The sequence below is a fragment of the Monodon monoceros genome, unplaced genomic scaffold (assembly GCF_005190385.1).
Source record: "Monodon monoceros isolate NGI ecotype Baffin Bay Population unplaced genomic scaffold, NGI_Narwhal_1 Super_Scaffold_12, whole genome shotgun sequence".
Classification (NCBI taxonomy): Eukaryota; Metazoa; Chordata; class Mammalia; order Artiodactyla; family Monodontidae; genus Monodon; species Monodon monoceros.
Genome location: NW_021703768.1, coordinates 117,683,139 through 117,702,748, shown reverse-complemented (window position 1 = coordinate 117,702,748; position 19,610 = coordinate 117,683,139). Strand labels below are relative to the sequence as shown.

General features: G+C 42.0%; 2 protein-coding genes and 1 pseudogene across 4 annotated transcripts in view; all 3 read right to left on the bottom strand.

Moving 5' to 3' along the window:
• Positions 1-1,403, bottom strand: part of LOC114891674 (protocadherin alpha-3-like) — a 22,799-nt gene extending 21,396 nt beyond the window's left edge. The window contains 1 exon segment of the mRNA XM_029215895.1: positions 8-1,403. Within this exon segment, the coding sequence (XP_029071728.1) occupies positions 8-1,403 (1,396 nt within the window).
• The window catches only part of LOC114892331 (protocadherin alpha-C2), a 209,000-nt gene extending 200,725 nt beyond the window's left edge, over positions 1-8,275 (bottom strand). Inside the window, exons 1-2 of one of the 3 annotated variants that reach the window (XM_029217099.1) lie at positions 5,767-8,157; positions 1,471-1,603 (exon numbers count right to left, since the gene is read on the bottom strand). In XM_029217099.1, coding sequence (XP_029072932.1) covers positions 1,535-1,603; positions 5,767-8,157 — 2,460 coding nt within the window. In that variant the 3' untranslated portion in view covers positions 1,471-1,534. Of the gene's footprint in view, positions 1-1,470; positions 1,604-5,766 lie in introns of those variants that run through there. The other 2 variants (XM_029217098.1, XM_029217097.1) reach the window with 2 other exon arrangements.
• Positions 8,276-15,969: 7,694 nt separating this feature from the next.
• On the bottom strand, positions 15,970-18,606 carry LOC114892134 (annotated as a pseudogene).
• Positions 18,607-19,610: the final 1,004 nt, after the last annotated feature.

Here is a 19,610-nt window from a genome sequence, read left to right as displayed (position 1 = left end):
TTGTTCTCCTTCACGAACACCGTGTACTCGGGCTGCGCGAACGCGGGTGCGTTGTCGTTCACGTCGGCCACCTCCACGGACAAGCTGGCTGTGGCTGACAGGGAAGGCGAGCCCCCGTCCCTCGCGGTCACCACCACCTCATAGTTCGCCATACTCTCGCGATCCAAGGCGCTGTCCAGCATCAGCGAATAGTAATTCTTGAAGGTGGACACCAGCTTGAAGGGTACATGATGAGTCAGGGTGCAGGTCACCTGCCCGTTGGCACCGGAATCGCCGTCAGAAACGCTGATCAGAGCGATTACCGTTCCTAGTGGAGCATCTTCTAATACAGGTAAAGAGAGTGATTTGACGACCAACTCAGGTACATTATCGTTGGTGTCCAAAATTTCCACTACAACCGTGCAGTGATCTGCCATTGGGGGATTTCCTTTATCTGTTGCTTCTACCTGGATTTCATATAACTTAGTGAACTCGAAATCTATGTTACCCTTTACACTGATGTATCCATTAACAGGGTCTATGTGGAATTTCGACAAAGTATCTGCTGACATGTCTGTATTGAAAGAATACACAATGTCCTTATTTATCCCTTCATCCAAATCAGAGGCGTTAACAGTCACTACTAGGGTACCGTTTGGTGCATTTTCAAATAATCTGACTTTGTAGATCGTGCTCTCAAACTCTGGGGCATTGTCGTTTACATCTACAACGGTGATCTTCAGTTGAATAGTACCAGTGAGTACTGGTTTCCCACCATCAACTGCTGTTATAAGTAAGTGATGCTCAGGAGTGACCTCTCGATCTAAAAGTTTTTTCAGCACAAGTCCAAGGGATTTAATTTCCACATAATTTCTTTTAACATCCAAGGTAAAATATTCATTGGAGTTAAGAGTGTAGGTCAATAGCGAATTAGCTCCGATATCTGCATCTGATGCGCCCTCTAGCGGAATCCGAGAACCAGGCGGCCGGGATTCATAAATAAACAAATTTTTTACTGCCATTGGAAAAACCGGCTGGTTGTCGTTAATGTCCTTCACCTCCACCTCCACATGGAACACCTGCAGCGGCCGGTCCACGATCACCTCCAGGTGGATGCTGCACTCCGCGCTCCGCCCGCACAGCTCCTCCCGGTCGATCCGAGAATTCACAAACAAAATGCCATTCTGCAGATTTACCTCCAGAAGGTCCCCGCGGCCTTTGGACGCCACCCGGAACAGGCGCGGCACCAGCTCCGCCAGCTCCAGCCCCAGGTCCTGGGCGATGCGGCCCACGAAGGTGCCGTGTTTGGCCTCCTCGGAGACAGAGTAATGGACCTGGCCGCTCCCTGCCTCCCAGAATAGGAGGTGCAGAACCGAAAGCAGTAGTCGCCAGACTCCCTGACCTTCTCTCCAGAAAAATACCATTGCAAGGGTTTTTCCAAATATTGGGTCGCTTTTGCATCGATCAAAAATTTTTAAATATTTCTAGTTCCTTATTTTTCATTTCTTAATCATTCCGTGCACGTATTTCAGAGATGGTGAGGAAAACCAGCGTCTTAGTACGTAATAAATGCTGTATATCTTTTGTGGTGAAATACCTTGCGGTAGACAGCGACATCATGTGGCTAAATGTGTAAGTATTAAATAAATGTATTTACCTTTTTTTCCTTCCATTGAACTTTCCCCCATTTTTTTTCCCTGTAATTTCCTTCGAGCACTCCTCAAAGTCTTCATATTTTATCAAAATATATCCTTAGAACTTTTATGCTAATTCATGACTTTAAATTAGGCCAATCCATGGCATATAGTTAAATATAGTAAAATAGTGATTACTATTATAACAGTAGTGGACATCTTTTGGAAATATTTCCGATGTGACAAGTACTATTTCATTTGTTTTAATAGGGTTATCCCATTAAATTCTCACAACAACCCTCTGAGGTAGGTATTAATATGATTCACTTTTTACAAACAGTGAAGTGGAAATGCATACAGTTTAAGTAACTTAAAAGTAATATTAACTGGTGGTGTTGAGTAGGATCTCAATATGATTCAAGACTCATGACTTTAACCACTTGGCCACAAAGTCTACATTTTACAGAAAAATCGGGTCTTTGATATTTGTAACCATCAAAACAACAGACATTGAAAATTTTACTTCTACATTACTATGGCAATCGTTAATTTATAAAATATGTTTCTTACTTTGTAGAATGTCTACGAACCACTCCTGTGTCCTTTATCCAACAACTGCATCTTTGTTAGCTGTCTCAGCTGTTTATATAAAGATGCCACAAGTCAGTCTTTTACAGTGCAGTTATTCTGTAAATTTGGTTTTTGTTGCATGAAAACACTGTGTGTTTGGATATTTGTTACATTCACATCATACCAAGGAAAAGTATATTAGTTTTTTAAATTTACACATCACTTGTACATTTCAATTTACCTGTATATCTTAACATGTTCACAATATGAAATGATTCTGTTTTTAATAATCTCCACTCTGGATGAATTTCTGGATTCCAATTTGTTAAAAAGCTGTTACTTGTAATAATTGGTGTTTAACCAATTATTAAAGAGAGAAAAGTAACTTTGGAATATGACTCACTTAACACATGTAAGACTAGGCAATGAAATATACTAAATGTCTCTGTAAAGTTAGTAAAAGGCATGCATTCTCTGAGCATTTGGAAGCTGAGCAAAGAAAATTCATGGGAAGAGGTTGAATTTAGAGAGGTAAGAGAATGCCCAGATTTTTGCTTATAGTCGGACTCTTTTAAAATGAAATCAAACGTGTGCTGTAAGGAAATTCCCTGGTGCTCCAGTGGTTAGGACTCCATGCTTCCACTGCCAAGGGTACAGCCAAAAACAAACAAACAAAAAATGTGATTTAAATATTAGGAGAAAAGTTTTCATACCAGGTTTCCCATGTACTCATTGAATGCAAGACTGCATTGCAACTTACTCATATTTTATCATTCACATTTAGAATAGAATAAATTATCAATTAAATTTTAATGTATAAATAAGTGAATATTTTAAATTAACTTTCTCAAGAATATAAGTAAAGAGGTAAGTTACATTAATGATATTTGTTAATATCAAACAGATAATTTCTAATTGATTCTCTTGTACTAGTTCATGAAAAAGAAGTAAACATTTAATGGGTTTCCCTGGTGGAACAATGATTAAGACTTCCAATGCAGAGGGTGCGGGTTTGATCCCTGGTCGGGGAGCTAAGATCCCACATGCCTCGGCGCCAAAAAACCAAAAACATAAAAAACAGAAGCAATATTGTAACAAACTCAATAAAGACTTTAAAATGGTCCACATCAAGAAATCTTTTTTTAAAAAGTAAACATTTAAGAATTATTTTGGAAAAGAGTGTATCTAGGAAATAATTAAGATATCAATATGCCAGTTAGTGCTTTGATGGATCTTGAAAGGTAGTAGCTAGTTTTAAAATGAGAGACAAAATTAAAAATTTTTAAATATCATGGACTTCATATTGAGATGGCTTTCACAACTTACTGTAATACTTCACATTTCGTGACATTTAAGTGTATACTATCTGCAAATTGGAATGGCACAGGGAATTTATAACAGAGTAGATCCCATAATGATTATTATGAGATGAAGTTAATACTAAAGGAACTATATGAGTTTAAAGTTGTGCTAATGTGTGGTTAAGGTATCAGTGAATAATATCTACTCTCACTTAGACATCTCTTTTGGCAACTGAATCAAGAAAATGTAAATAAGGAATAAGAAATCAATAAGAATTTATACAGTGATGTATTGTGACTCCTGGAGATATGAGCACACCTGGATATAATTTTAAATCTTACCATTTACCTAGAGTAGAAATGTAGAAGCCAGGCTTCCAGTAGGACAGATTCCATCTGACCATTCACACTTTCTGTACACTAGTCTCAAGAAGGTGGTGAGTAGCTATAGTACTCTAGGTGGGATGACTCATCCCAAGAAAGAGCTTCAGCCATTTGTTTTTCTCTGTAAAGCCTCAGATGAACTTTTCTGATTCCCAGGAAATATATACTCACTGTATTTTGAGGCTTATCAACTCTAAGGCGCTAATATATTTCCCACAGGAACAGATTATCCTTAAATGAAGTTCAGTATTTCCCCACCAAACTCCTCAATTCCTTTAATAGCAGATCCCAGATAGAAATTGATATTCTGGCCTATCTGTGAAATGGCTAAAGCTAAGATCACTTAGTGGAAGTTATTTCTTGATTCATCAATTCATCATTTGGGAGGAAATAAACCAGCAAATAACTAAGGACAAAAGAGTAGTAGAAGACAGTAATTTCACCCCAAGACATCTTCCTTTTGTTGAAAAAAAAAGTGTTTTTAATTTCCCTTCCAAGTGTAACATTTACTTATTTACTCATCAAGTTTAGTGTTTTAATTACCCAACATAGTAGTTACCAATGAAAATGTAGTCATTCAATGCCAGTCTTTGCCTTTTGGAAAAACTCCAACTTCATTAGGAATATAGTTGCTGCCAGGTGAAATTAAGTGAGCTCAGTCTTGGAAAATGTTATCACGGGCATAGTGTGTGGTACCAAAGGAAGGTGGTCAATCTCTGCACAGTGGGAGGTCTGCATACATTAGTCCAGTGATATACTTTAAGTGTAACTAAGCACCCCCACTAACATAAAGACTGGGTTAAAGTACTCTCCACTTGTATGAAGAAAAAGTCCCACCACCTGGTCACCCCACAATGTGACTTTAAAAAAAATTTTTTTAATTAAACAAAATTGAGGGAGATTTTTTTTCTCAATAAACTCTCTACTGTGCCTTAAAACTCTAAGGATTTTGCAAATGTGAAATCTTTTTACTACTGAAAGACATACCTAAGATTAGCAATGATTTCTAAGTGATGTCATGTGTTGTAATGAGTTATGATATATACTTTGGATGTCTTGCCGTTAAAAATCTGTTCAGGCTGCTTTAAAATACATGAAAAGAAAAACTAACATATTAAATGTTGAATAAACAGATAAAGATAAATGAATTCTTTTTTTTTTTTTTTTTTTTTTTGCGGTACGCGGGTCTCTCACTGTTGTGGCCTCTCCCGTTGCGGAGCACGCGCTCCGGACGCGCAGGCTCAGCGGCCATGGCTCACGGGCCCAGCCGCTCCGCGGCATGTGGGATCTTCCCGGACCGGGGCACGAACCCATGTCCCCTGCATCGGCAGGTGGACTCTCAACTACTGCGGCACCAGGGAAGCCCGATAAATGAATTCTTGATCAAAAGAATAATTTAGGAAATTCCCAACATATTCTGACAGAATGGATGGTGTAAATTGAAAATACGTATTCCATAATCATCCTCTTTAAATTTTTTCCAATTGTGATTTTTTAATTTGAGAAAAACTATTTACACGTAATGTTAAGCTTTCAAATTTTGCTGAAGTGTTTTCTCAATACTTTAATCCTGTTTTTCATGGCAAGATTTAATTAAGGAAAATCCAAAATGTAAAAATAAGAAAAGCATTTAAGTTCTTCTCAATGCAAAAAATTGATTTCTAATTCACACCATATATTGTACAAGATAATGATACAAAATGAAAGCAGAGCTATGAATCAAAATAATTAATAGAATGTGTATGGCTGATTCATTTTGTTGTGCAGTGGAGGCTAACACAACGTTGTAAAACAACTGTACTCCAATAATAATTAATTTTAAAAATTAATAGAATCATAGAGAACAAAGAAAATAGAACAATTTTAGAGCCGACAGAAAAAAAAATTAAAAGACTCACCTTTCCGAACTGTTCTGATTCCGAGAGTTGTTGCCTTTCTTCTGCTGAGTCTGGACCTTGAGGTAAGCTGGGGCTGAAGGCCATGAGGTCGGCCTTGGGCGGCCCCTCCCCAGAGCACACCCGCTGCCGCCTCTGCTGCGAGTAAGACCAGCTCCCCACCGCGCTGGAGCACACCAGCGTGGGCTTCCCGGGCCCGCACGCGCCCTCGCTGGGCGGCGCCGAGCACCGCAGCGCCGTGTACAGCAGCAGCGTGAGCACCAACAGGCTGGACACCGCACAGATGGCGATGATCAGGTACACGTTCACATCCACCAGAGCGGCCTCCGCGCCAGCGGCGCTCGTCGACGCCCGCGAAGAGGCCTTGGGCGCCTGGCTGCTGTCCTCCAGCGACAACAGCACGGTGGCCGTGGCCGTCAGCGCCGGCTCGCCGTGGTCCTTCACCAGCACCAGCAGGCGCTGGCGCGGCGCGTCCGCCTCGTCCAGGGCGCGCGTCGTGCTGATCTCGCCCGTGTACAGCCCCACGCGGAACGGGCTGCGCGCGCCACCCGCCGCCGGCTGCAGCTCGTACGATAGCCACGCGTTGTAGCCCGAGTCCGCGTCCACCGCGCGCACCTTCGCCACCACGTGGCCCGCGCCCACCGACCGAGCTACCAGCTGGCTCAGCGCTCCCGCCCCGCCGCCCGGCCCGGGCAGCAACAGCGCGGGCGCGTTGTCGTTCTCGTCCAGCACAAACACCTGCAGCGTCACGTTGCTGCCCAGAGGCGGCACGCCCGCGTCGCGCGCGCTCACCTGGAACTGCAGCAACTCCAGCTCCTCGTGGTCCAGCGGCTGCAGCGCGTACACCTTGCCGCTCTCCGCGTGCACCGACACGTAGCTCGACAGCGCTCGCTCGCCCACCCGTCGCTCTACCAGCGAGTAGGACACCAGCGCGTTCTCCTGAGCGTCCGCGTCCCGCGCCGACACCGTGAAGATGTGGCAGCCGGGCGGGTTGTTCTCCTTCACCGACACCGTGTACTCGGGCTGCGCGAACGCGGGCGCGTTGTCGTTCACGTCGGCCACCTCCACGGACACGCTGGCTGTGGCCGACAGGGAAGGTGAGCCCGCGTCCCGCGCTTTTACAACCACCTCATAGTTCGCCAGGTTCTCGCGATCCAGGGCGCTGTCCAGCACCAGCGAATAGTAATTTTTGAACGTGGACACCAGTTTGAAGAACTCATGGGGGGTCAGGGTGCAGGTCACCTGCCCGTTGGCACCGGAGTCGCGGTCAGACACCGTGATGAGGGCGATGACTGTTCCCAGCGGAGCATCCTCTCGGATGGGAAGTGAAAGAGACGTGATTGAGACTTCTGGTGTGTTATCATTGATGTCCACAAGCTTTACTGAAATTTTACAGTGCCCAGACATTGGTGGAATCCCGTTGTCATACGCAATGACTTGAATCTCATAAGATTTCACTTCCTCATAATCTAATTGTCCCTTAGTTCTGATTTCCCCTGAGCTGGGATCTATTTTGAATTTGGTCTTTATATTGGGGGACACATCACTACTAAATGAATACACAATCTCGCTGTTTGATCCTTCATCTGCATCAGAAGAATTTAATTTAATCACCAAGGATCCCTTTGCGATGTTCTCTAACAATTGTACTTTGTAAACTGATTGGTCAAAAGTAGGTTCGTTGTCATTCACATCTAATACCTTAATAAGCAATTGAACGGTGCCTGTGAGCTCAGGTTTGCCCCTATCAGTAGCCACCAGTAACAAATTAATCTCGGCAGTTTCCTCTCTGTCCAGAGATTTCCTCAGCACAAGAGACAAAGACTGGCTTAGTTCATCATTTGTCTGTATATCTAGAAAGAAAAACTCACTGGAGCTGAGCTTGTAGGAGAGAAGAGCATTTACTCCGACATCTGCATCAAACGCCCCCTCTAGAGGAAACCGCGAGTCAAGCAGCCTCGATTCGTGAAACCGGATAGTCTTTACTGTCACTGGAAATACTGGCGGATTGTCATTAATATCCTTTATTTCCACCTCCACATGGAACACCTGCAGCGGCCGGTCCACGATCACCTCCAGGTGGATGCTGCACTCCGTGCTCCGCCCGCACAGCTCCTCCCGGTCGATCCGAGAATTCACAAACAAAATGCCATTTTGCAGATTTACCTCCAGAAGGTCCCCGCGGCCTTTGGACGCCACCCGGAACAGGCGCGGCACCAGCTCCGCCAGCTCCAGCCCCAGGTCCTGGGCGATGCGGCCCACGAAGGTGCCGTGTTTGGCCTCCTCGGGGACGGAGTAGTGGACCTGGCTGCTCCTGGCCTCCCCTGCAGCGAGGAGCAGAAGCGAGAGTAGCAGACACCCGACCTCTCCGCCCCTACTCTTAGAAGACACCATCACCAATACTCAGCGAGTTGATCAAATTAGAATATCATGTTTTGCAAAATTTTAAATATTGTCCTCTAGTCTCTGCTCAAGTCCTGCTGCTTCTCTTATTGTTCTGTCTCTCTGGAGTGACAAGAGGGCCCTGGGTATTTTTCTTCCTACAGAATACACTGTAGTAGACAGCGACATCATGTGGCCAAAACGTAGGCTCTACTATTTATTCTGTAGATTTAAAATTAAACAATTGTCTAGTCTAAGTTTATTGATAGCTTTCATGTAGGGAAAATATTTATTTTAAACTCTGAAATATATCATTCCCCCCTTTAATTGTGTTAAAAACATATAACAAAATTTACCATCTCATCCAGTTTTAAGTATACAATTTAGTATGTTAAGTATATTCACATTGTTGTGAAACAGATCTTGAGAACTTTCATCTTGCAAACATGAACCTCTATCTATACCCATTAGAAAACAAATCCCCTTTCCCACCACACCACACCCCTCTAACCACCATTCTACTTTCTGGTTCTATGAATTTGACTACTCTATGTACCTCACATAAATGGAATCTTACAGTATTTGCCTGTAACTGGGTTATTTCACTTAGCATAATGTCCTCAAGGTTCATCCATGTTGTAGCATGTGATGGATTTCCTTACTTTTTAAGGCTGAATAATATTCTGATGCATGTATATACCACAGTTTGTTTATCCATTCATCCATCTGTCCATGGATATCAGTGTTGCTTCCACCTCTTAGCTATTGTGAATAGTGCTATTATGAGCATGGGTGTGAAAATATCTCTGAGACCCTGCTTTCAGTTCTTTTGAATATAACAGAATTTTTTCTCGGTTTCTTCACATAAAACACACAGGAATCAAAGGGTATTTATTTTATACTTTATAAATTGAAAATGTATTTATATATTCCATTTTTAGTTTGTTTTCTGAACTGTTCACAGATGTTTGTAAATTAACAATTCATTTGTTCCTCATTTGGATAATGTATTCTTAATTAAGAATGTTCCCTTTTCTACTACATTTGGATTTTCATTCAAGAACAGTATAATTGACCTCTTTTTAGTGTTAATTATTTGAGAATATCTTATTTTAATAATTCTTAGCTGTCCCGTTCATACACAAAGAATATGAAAATATGATCAAGATAACATAGGAATAAAATAAAATTAATTGAGGGTGGGTCAGTGTTCAAAATGCATAAAAGTTATTTTCAGTTACTCTAAGAAGGTCACAAACTTTGTTTTCAGCAAAGAGGAAAACAAAATTAACTGCAAGATTTATAGTGTCCATAAAAGAAAAGAAAAATCCCTGCTAAAGAAAAACTAGCTTTTCCTAGTACTGAAAACCAATGCTAATTTCTCCCTTTAGTCCAATATCTTAAGATACTTATTCACACCATCTATAAAGTATATACTTATATTAATCATACTCTAACAATGAAACCCAAGTAAACTGACTTAAGCAAAAAAGCAGAGCATCATTTATTGTCTTATGCATGGAAATAGACAATTATTTACCAGTTTCAGGAAGAGCAAAAATGGCCAAAGTAATAGGCTACCTATTTTCAGGCCACATTTAGTGACTCTCAGCAGAAAAAAAATGCCCTTTTCCTAATATCCCCAGCAAAAATCCTAGAATATCACTTCCTTTGACCCAGTTTAGATGATGTATCTTTCCTTTAGTCAATAGTTGTGATGGTTCTCACATTGGCCAGACATTGGTTGCTTATGCATCCTTGAAGCCAGGAGATGAAATCAGGCATGCCTAAATTATGTGGACTGAAAATGAGGAGGTTGGTTCTCATGAAGACCAGTGCAAGAACTCATGTACCCAATTTCTCCTGGAGCTTAAACTGCACATAGCTGCAGACTGGCCATTATATCATTACATAGTTGCAATGCAACTGCATATTAGTAACACCCCGTAGTTTTTTTATAATCAGTGGCCACTCTGGCTACTGTTGACATATTAAGGAATTATGCCTAGAATCCAGATATTAGCTCTAGGAAACACGGCTCGCTTAAGGGAATTTTTGCAATCCTATAAAGTAATTTTGCTAGATTTTGAGAATGACATGTCTGAAGGTATGAGGTACATTCTGCTGTTATTCAGGGTTTCTGAGCACCTAGAATGTCTCTCTCCCTTCCCTCAGAGAGATAGAGTACCATTGCCAGAAATCCAAGCACATTTCCCCTAATGGGGAAAGAGATTGAGAAGCCATGCTCAACAAATACCACCAAGCTTGTATCCGTAGTGGTTAGAATAGTAGCCCCCAAAAGATATATCCACCCAGAACCTTAAAAATGTGTCTTTATTTGGAATAGAGATCTTTACAGATATAAATAAGGTAACCCTAACCCTAGCATTATCCTAGATTTGGGTGGGCCAAAAATCCAATGACAGGTGTCCTTATAAGAGACAGGAAAAGAGAAGATGCACAGAGACACATGAAAGAAGGAAATGTGAAGACTGAGGCAGAAATGGGAGGTATGCTGCCACAAGTCAAGGAATGCCAGGAGCCACCAGAAACTGGAAGAGGCAAGGAAGAAGTCTCCCCTAGAGTCTTCAGAAGGAACGTCACCCTGCCAACACCTTGTTGAACTTTTGGCCTCTAGAACTGTGAGAGAATAAATTTCTGTTGTTTCAAGCCCCCAAGTTTGTGGTAACTTGTTGCAGCAGCACTACAAAACTAATATACTATCCATTGCTACAATTATATCCTTTGCCCTTATCAAAGCAAACTGTCAATTCCTTAAGATTTATGTGTCTGAGCATTTATTCTTGAAAAATCCTCATTCAGGTCTTTCACAAAACTACAACAAAGCCCCAGAAGGAAAAAAACAAGAAGGGGAAATGGATGTTAGGTAAGAAAAACAAAAAAAGAAGAAGAGGTGCCAAAAACATTTTAAATTCCATTTATTATTTTTCTTCTCCTGCTTTTTATATAAAAATAAATCACTACACAATAATTTTTTCCATGGAATCCAAGTTACCTCATCTACTTAATGGTCAGATACCTTAGTGCAAGGGTGAATAATAATGTTCTCCTATCAGTTGTATTACCTGTTGTAATGCTCTCCTCTTAAAATGTATTCTATTCACATTAGCTTAATGGCAATGGAACCCAATGACCATGTTGCTGTATATTGACTATTTCCATTTTACCTCTAAAGTAAACACAATTTTATTTCTCACTTCTGCAAAGTCCTCTGTGGTTATGGAAGACTGCCTAGGACAGCTTTTCTCCACATGCTGGCTCAGCATCCTAGAATGCTTTGATCTTATGGCATCTCAACATCAACCTGTACTTCCATAAATGCTGCAACGGGAAAAGACAGCAGAAGACAGTCCTGCACTGGCAATTATCTACTTCTGCTTGGAAGTGAAATACATCATGCACATTTCATTGATCAAAGAAAATCACAGCTCAAGGTAGCAGGGAAGTGAAATCCTCCAGTGTTCCCAGAAGGGGGAGAACAGAAATATTAATAGTGGCTACCAAAATAAACAACTATTTCTCATTCTCATCTATTTGTATGCCTGACTGACCACAAGTCTCAAAGGTACTTGAAGTGATACCTAACTTCTCTAATCACTTATTGTTACACTAGAAAATAGAATCACAGTTCTAATCTTAGAAAGGAAGTTTTCTGAAAAAGAAGGAACATATCAAGAAATAGTCTTCTCAGGTGTTCTTTCTTGTGCTTTAGGCAATGTAAACGTAATATTCCCCTACAAATGAAATTACATTAGTATCATCATACCAAGGTAATTTGATAATAAAATTGCAATTTCTAAAATCATAGTCATGCAACTGAAATTCATTACTGAAATTGAATAATCAAAAGATAATAATATACGTTTTACTAATATTTTACTGAAAGCAATCATAGTTTTTGTTTCCATTGGGATGTTTTTCGGAGCCTTCATAGAAAAATGAAAATAACATTGTTACTTTCAGTACTAACAGCATGATGATTTTGCCTAGTTTTTCAGATGGACAACAAAGGTGTGAAACTGCCAACTTTAATGGATAATTAATATTAACCAAAACTAATCCAATTGCATAACAATGATTATAACCTGGTAATAAGATCTCAGCAAATATAACTTCACCTTTTGAGGATTTGACAATTTTAAAGTCAATAAATTTCCTAAATGAATGACTAGTTTGAATTGTAAACATACCATGAAATAAGTACCAAAAACTAAATTTTCCATAAATTTATATTAGTCCAAGTTTTTATTACTACTAAATTGTTCAACGAATACATATTAATGATAGCAAAGAATGGTGGAAAAGTAGAAAAATACGGCAACTGGGTCGTCTTTATAAAGAAGAAAAGAGGAAGAAATACATTTCCTGGAAGAAATCTTGTAAAGGAAGACAAAACTATTGAAAGTTAGCACAAAGATTCTGAATGGCACAAGAATATTAACTACCAATGGGAAATCCATTCATATTTCTATAAAAATAAATATTAAGTAACAACACCACTCCACAATCATCTTTTCCTCCATCCTAGAAGTACCTTTTCATTTTAAAAAATCACTTTTTTTTTTTTTTTTTTTTTTGCGGTACGTGGGCCTCTCACTGTTGCGGCCTCTCCCATTGCAGAGCACAGGCTCCGGACGCGCAGGCTCAGCGGCCATGGCCCACGGGCCTAGCCACTCCGCGGCATGTGGGATCTTCCCAGGCCAGGGCACGAACCCGTGTCCCCTGCAACAGCAGGAGGGCTCTCAACCACTGTGCCACCAGGGAAGCCCTAAAAAATCACTTTTCAAACTTTGTAACCTTAAACCCCCTTTTTTTGGTTTAGTAGTCATTAACTAAAATTTGAGATTCACCTCCAAGTTAATACCTTCAAATAACCCAGAAAATTTTAACCTTTACAACAATAATCATAATACAGAAAGAAATGTTTGTCTGTTCTTAGATCCATAATGCATCATCTAAAAATTTTTTTTGACAGTGATCCCAGTGTAGCTGTGTGAAGGCATGCCTGAATCTCTTCAGGCCAAATTTAAAGGGCTATTGGTATTTATCAAGTGATGTCCAATTCCATTAGAAATCTTATTATTAACCTCTCAGTGAAGTACTGTTAAATAATTGATTTTTCAACCTATATAAATTCTTGAAGAAACAAGTTGTGCCATTCTAGCTTCAAATGTCAACCTCTAACTCAAGGTTTTTTGGCTTGATAAAATAAATATATGTTTACGTTCTCCATACTGTTTATGATTTTTCAGTTTGGCCTTAAAATGTAGTTTCCTCTATCCCTCCTAATTTTTTGATCATTTTAGTTCCCCTTTCCAGAGAATTTTCCATCTAATTGATTATATTTTCATTAGTTGAGGCAATGAGAATTACATATAATTTTCTGAGCGCAAATCACATAAAGAGGGAAAGCCCACATCTGCTTTTTTCCAGAAAACTTGCTAATAACAGTCAGCATTATACTGCCTATTTTTTAAAAGTCATGAATAGAATGAGATCCTCCTTTATAGATACCTTGTTTAGACAAAGAAAACTGAAAAGGCAATATTATACCAATGTAAGTATTTTCATAACACAATTGTTATTTTAAACAGGTTACAATGTGGTCCCCCTGAAGCCAAGGACCTCTCCTATCTTGTTTCACTCTTGCTAGGTTCCTAGTTTCTACAGCAGGACTTAGTTTGTAGTAGGCTCTCCATGTGTGCTTGTGTACTGATCCATCAGTAAATATATTCAGTGTCCCTAGAGAAACTTCTAAGCCTGGACATAGGGACATAGGTAATGTGAATTAGGGAACAGAAATTATTTTTGTGACTCCTTAATTTATCTTGCCCAGTTTTATAATCTTGCAAAGTTTATCTCATATTTAAAGGAGCTGGAAACTTTTCTTGGCAATGTGAAATCTAAAATTATTATTATTTGCTGATTTTTGCCAAAAGCCTGGGTATGATAATTAATATTTGAAAAGTTACAGAAACATACTCACTGCCTGTTTCTTGAAACACTCTAAGCAACAGCACTATATCAATTCAAATATCTAGAAACTTAACTACTAAATTATACTAATTTTTTATAGAATGCTTTCACAAGGGGACTTTCAAGGGACTTTTTCTGCATGTTTATTTAAATGTTTGCAAACAAAAATGTGTTCATTTAATACTTGTGTAGTTTCAGAATTAAACATAGGAAATAAAATTTAATATTATGCTCTTGACTTAATGACTAGCATATATAATAATATTTATAACAAATATGTTTCAGCTGGTTTTGCAAAACTGCTATCAAACATACTGTTAAGGATATTGCTAAACCCTTACATAATGCCCAGTAATCAACTCTGAATTTACAGCAGGAAGAGAGGAGTTTTTTCTCTCTTGAAGAGTTGGTACAGAGAATTTCCTTTTATTCTTCTTTTTTATACTTCTGTACTTACTTCCAGGAAGGTGAGTATTAGGATTTGCACTCAGCCTATGATTGATAAATTGTTCCCACACTTCTCTTGATCTTTTACTTTGGCTTTTAAACAGACTTTTTAAAATTGCTCTTGTAAATATCTTCCATTGTAAGCTACCTTAAATATTTTATAAAAGGCAATGAAGTCTATTAGAACAAGCAAGTTCTGGATATCCTTGGGAAATCTGGAGAAAACTTAGGAAAAATACTGAACTTAGATTTTCTGAGCCTCAGCACTTTCATCCACAAAGTGAGACTAAAGTATGCACTTCACATAGTTACTGGAAAGGTTGAGAGAAGTAAAAATAAAGTGTCTTAGGGCTTCCCTGGTGGTGCAGTGGTTAAGAATCCGCCTGCAAACGCAGGGGACATGGGTTCGAGCCCTGGTCCAGGAAGATACCACATGCCACGGAGCAACTAAACCCATTCGCCACAACTACTGAGCCCACACTCTACAGTCCGTGAGCCACAACTACTGAGCCCACGTGCCACAACTACTGAAGCCCGCATGCCTATAACCCGTGCTCTGCAACAAGAGAAGCCACCGCAATGAAAAGCCCGCGCACCACAACAAAGAGTAACCCCCGCTCGCCTCAACTAGAGAAAGCCCGCGTGCAGCAACGAAGACCCAACGCAACCAAAAATAAATAAATAAATTTAAAAATAAATAAATAAAGTGTCTTAGAACATTTGTGAGTAAATGGAAGGTGCTAAGTGTTTCCTAACCAGATCCTATACTAAAATATTCATTCCATGCTAAGGTTTCTAGAACCAGGAGAACTCAAAGTCGTTGGCATCAGGATACTAATCATAAAAGCAACGAAAAAATAGTTGTATATTTTAACATAAAAATTAAAATGTCACCGTACAAATATCTTTTAAATTACTTTTATTTAAAATGATTTTTTTTAATTGCCCACTTTGAAACGTAAAACCTTAAGGGAAGGCAGATAGTTTCTGTAAATCTGCCTATAAATTTTTGTCCAGGGCTTGACATTTCATTCCAAACTACAAATAAACTTGAAAATGACAATGTATTTGACTACATTAAGATTCTGTGTTAAATATGATCAAGACTGCTTAATATTTCAGTATTCTTTCAAAAGTATCCTACTATTTGATCCAAGGAATATGGCAGTTTGTTCCTACATTGGTTTTTTTGTTGTTTGATTCCAAGTTCTATTCAAGATGCAGCTATAAGTAATAGAATAAATATCTACAATAAATGGTAAGATTTGTTGAGATTTTAGTGAACACTTGGAATATATCTTTTAAAGTGACATCTGAAAAGATGGTTAGATAAGTAAAAATTAAAAAAAAAAAATTAAGGCCAAGGCTTGGAAGTTGAACTTATATTACCGAATTTGTTTCTGGATGTTCATTTCTTCCCGACGTGCTCAGACCTGGACAAAGACCGGAACTGAAGGCCATGAGGTCGGCCTTGGGCGGCCCCTCCCCAGAGCACACCCGCTGCCGCCTCTGCTGCGAGTAAGACCAGCTCCCCACCGCGCTGGAGCACACCAGCGTGGGCTTCCCGGGCCCGCACGCGCCCTCGCTGGGCGGCGCCGAGCAGCGCAGCGCCGCGTACAGCAGCAGCGTGAGCACCAACGGGCTGGACACCGCACAGATGGCGATGATCAGGTACACGTTCACATCCACCAGAGCGGCCTCCGCGCCAGCGGCGCCCGTCGACGCCCGCGTAGAGGCCTTGGGCCCCTGGCTGCTATCCTCCAGCGACAGCAGCACGGTGGCCGTGGCCGTCAGCGCCGGCTCGCCGTGGTCCTTCACCAGCACCAGCAGGCGCTGGCGCGACACGTCCGCCTCATTCAGGGCGCGCGTCGTGATGATCTCGCCCGTGTACAGCCCCACGCGGAACGGGCTGCGCGCGCCACCCACCGCCGGCTGCAGCTCGTACGACAGCCACGCGTTGTAGCCCGAGTCCGCGTCCACCGCGCGCACCTTCGCCACCACGTGGCCCGCGCCCAATGATCCCGCCACCAGCTGACTCAGCGCGCCCGCCCCGACGCCCAGCCCGGGCAGCAGCAGCGGGGGCGCGTTGTCGTTCTCGTCCAGCACGAACACCTGCAGCGTCACGTTGCTGCCTAGAGGCGGCACGCCCGCGTCGCGCGCGCTCACCTGGAACTGCAGCAGCTCCAGCTCCTCGTGGTCCAGCGGCTGCAGCGCGTACACCTTGCCGCTCTCCGCGTGCACCGACACGTAGCTCGACAGCGCTCGCTCGCCCACCCGCCGCTCCACCAGCGAGTAGGACACCAGCGCGTTCTCCTGAGCGTCCGCGTCCCGCGCCGACACCGTGAAAATGTGGCAGCCGGGCGGGTTGTTCTCCTTCACCAACACCGTGTACTCAGGCTGCGCGAACGCGGGTGCGTTGTCGTTCACGTCGGCCACTTCCACGGACACGCTGGCTGTGACCGACAGGGAAGGCGAGCCCCATCCCTCGCGGTCACCACCACCTCATAGTTCGCCAGGTTCTCGCGATCCAGGGCGTTGTCCAGCACCAGCGAATAGTAATTCTTTTTTTTTTTTTTTTTTTTTTTTTTGCGGTGCGCGGGCCCCTCACTGTTGTGGCCTCTCCCGTTGCGGAGCACAGGCTCCGGACGCGCAGGCTCAGCGGCCATGGCTCACGGGCCCAGCCACTCCGCGGCATGTTGGATCCTCCCGGATCGGGGCATGAACCCGTGTTCCCTGCAACGGCAGGCGGACTCTCAACCACTGCGCCACCAGGGAAACCCCGAATAGTAATTCTTGAAGGTGGACACCAGCTTGAAGGGGACATGAGGCGTCAGGGTGCAGGTCACCTACCCATTGACACCAGAGTCACGGTCAGACAAGGAGATGAAGGCGATGACGGTGCTGAGTGGAGACTCCTCTCTTACAGGCAAAGATGGATGTGACCGCCAGTTCCGGAGCATTATCATTTACATCCAGCACTTTCACTAAAACCTTGCAGTGATTTGACATTGGAGGACCTCCTTTATCAACTGTTTTTACCTGAATTTCGTAGGATTTCGTTTCTTCATAATCCAGTCAACCAATTAGCCTAATTTCCCCTGAGCTGGAATCAATTTTGAATTTTTGTTTTTGTTGTTTGTTCATGTTAAGAGAAACACCATTGCCAAAAGAAAGACAATTTCGCCATTTACACTTTTGTCAGCGTCAGAGGCGTTTAATGTGGTCATTAATGTTCCAGTTGCTGGAACATTAGTCGTATCTAATAAGTGTACTCTGTACACGGCCTGGCCAAACCATGGGGCGTTATCATTAACGTTGAGCACCATGATCGGCAGCTGAACTATACCTTCTAGTTCTGGTTTGCCCCCATCAGTGGCTGTCAATAATAAACGAAGTTCTGGTGTACCTTCTCTATCCACAGACTTCAATTCAGGCGAAAGTAACTTACTCAGTTCATCACTTGCTTGTGCATCCAAAGAGAAATAATCACTGGAGCTGAGAGTGTATGTTAGAAAAGCGTTGGTACCAATGTCTGCATCAGCAGCGCCCTCTATCGGGAAACGTGAATCCAGCAGCCTAGATTCAGGAATAAATAGCCTTTGTTCTCTCACTATAACTAAAGACCTGTGGATTATCATTAACGTCCTTCACCTCCACTTCCACATGCAACACCTGCAGCGGCCTGTCCACGAGCACCTCCAGGTGAATACTATATTTCGTGTTCTGTTCGCATAGCTCCTCCAGGTCAATCCAAGAATTCACAAACAAAATGCCGTTCTGCAGATTTACCTCCAGAAAGTCCTCGCAGCTTTTGGACGCCACCCAGAACAGGTATGGCACCAACTCGGCCAGCTCCAGCCCCAGGTCCTGAGCGATGCGGCCCACGAAGGTGCCATGTTTGGCCTCTTTAGGGCCCGAGTAGTGGATCTGGCCACTGCCAGCCCCCCAGGCTGTGAAGAGCAGAATCGAGAGCAGCAGGCACCGGCCTCCCTGGCCACCTCTCCTTGAAAACAGCATCACAAAAGCACTACTCCTTTCCTACCGTTCTCACTTTACTTTAAAATATTGCCTTTTTTTCCCCTTCATATTTGAAATAATTTATCTCCTTACCATTTTTGTCTTCTCTCCAGCAGTGACAAAATGGGGCTTCCTTCTTTAGTTTTTGGTAATCAGTATATGGAATCTCAAGTGACCCTAAATGCCAAAAGAATCCTGAAAGAGAAGAACAAAGTTGGAGGACTCACACTTCCTGATTTCAAAACTTGCTACAAAGCTACAGTAATCAAAACAGTGTGGTATTGTCATAAAGACAGACATATAGACCAATGGAATAGAACAGAGAGCCCAGAAATAAATCCTTACATATATGGTCAGACAATTTTCAACAGAAGCGCTAAGACTATTCAATGGGAGGAAAGACAGTCTTTTCAACAAATGGTGCTGGGAAAACAGAAAATCCACATGCAAAAGAATGAAGTTATACCCTTACTTAACACCACATACAAACATTAACTCAAATAGATCCATGACCTAAATGTAAGACCTAAAACTGTAAAATTCTTAGAAGAAGATAGGGCAAAAGCTTCATGACATTGGGTTTGGTGATGATTCCTTGGATATAGTACAGGCAACAAAATTTTTAAAACAGACAAATTAGACTTCATAAAAGGTGAAAATTTTTTCCATCAAAAGACACTGTCAAGGACTTCCAGTTTCTAGTTCTGAATGTAAGGGGATTTGAAATCACCACTCCAACAAATAAAAAGCTGAGCAGACTGAAAAAAATCAACAACTCTTCTTGGCTGTGTAAGAGAGGGGAGGACACAGGGCAAACCACTACCCCCAAAATTAAAGAGACAGGGAAATACAGAAAGTCACAGATTACTTACCGGCACAGAGACCCAAGAGCAGAAGCCACTGTGGAAACCAGAGCTGGAGCAGGAATACCTGAACTGCAATAGACAAATTGCTGGAGGCTCAATGTAGATGGGGGGGAAGCAGTCATGAGGGCGGCTCAAAAT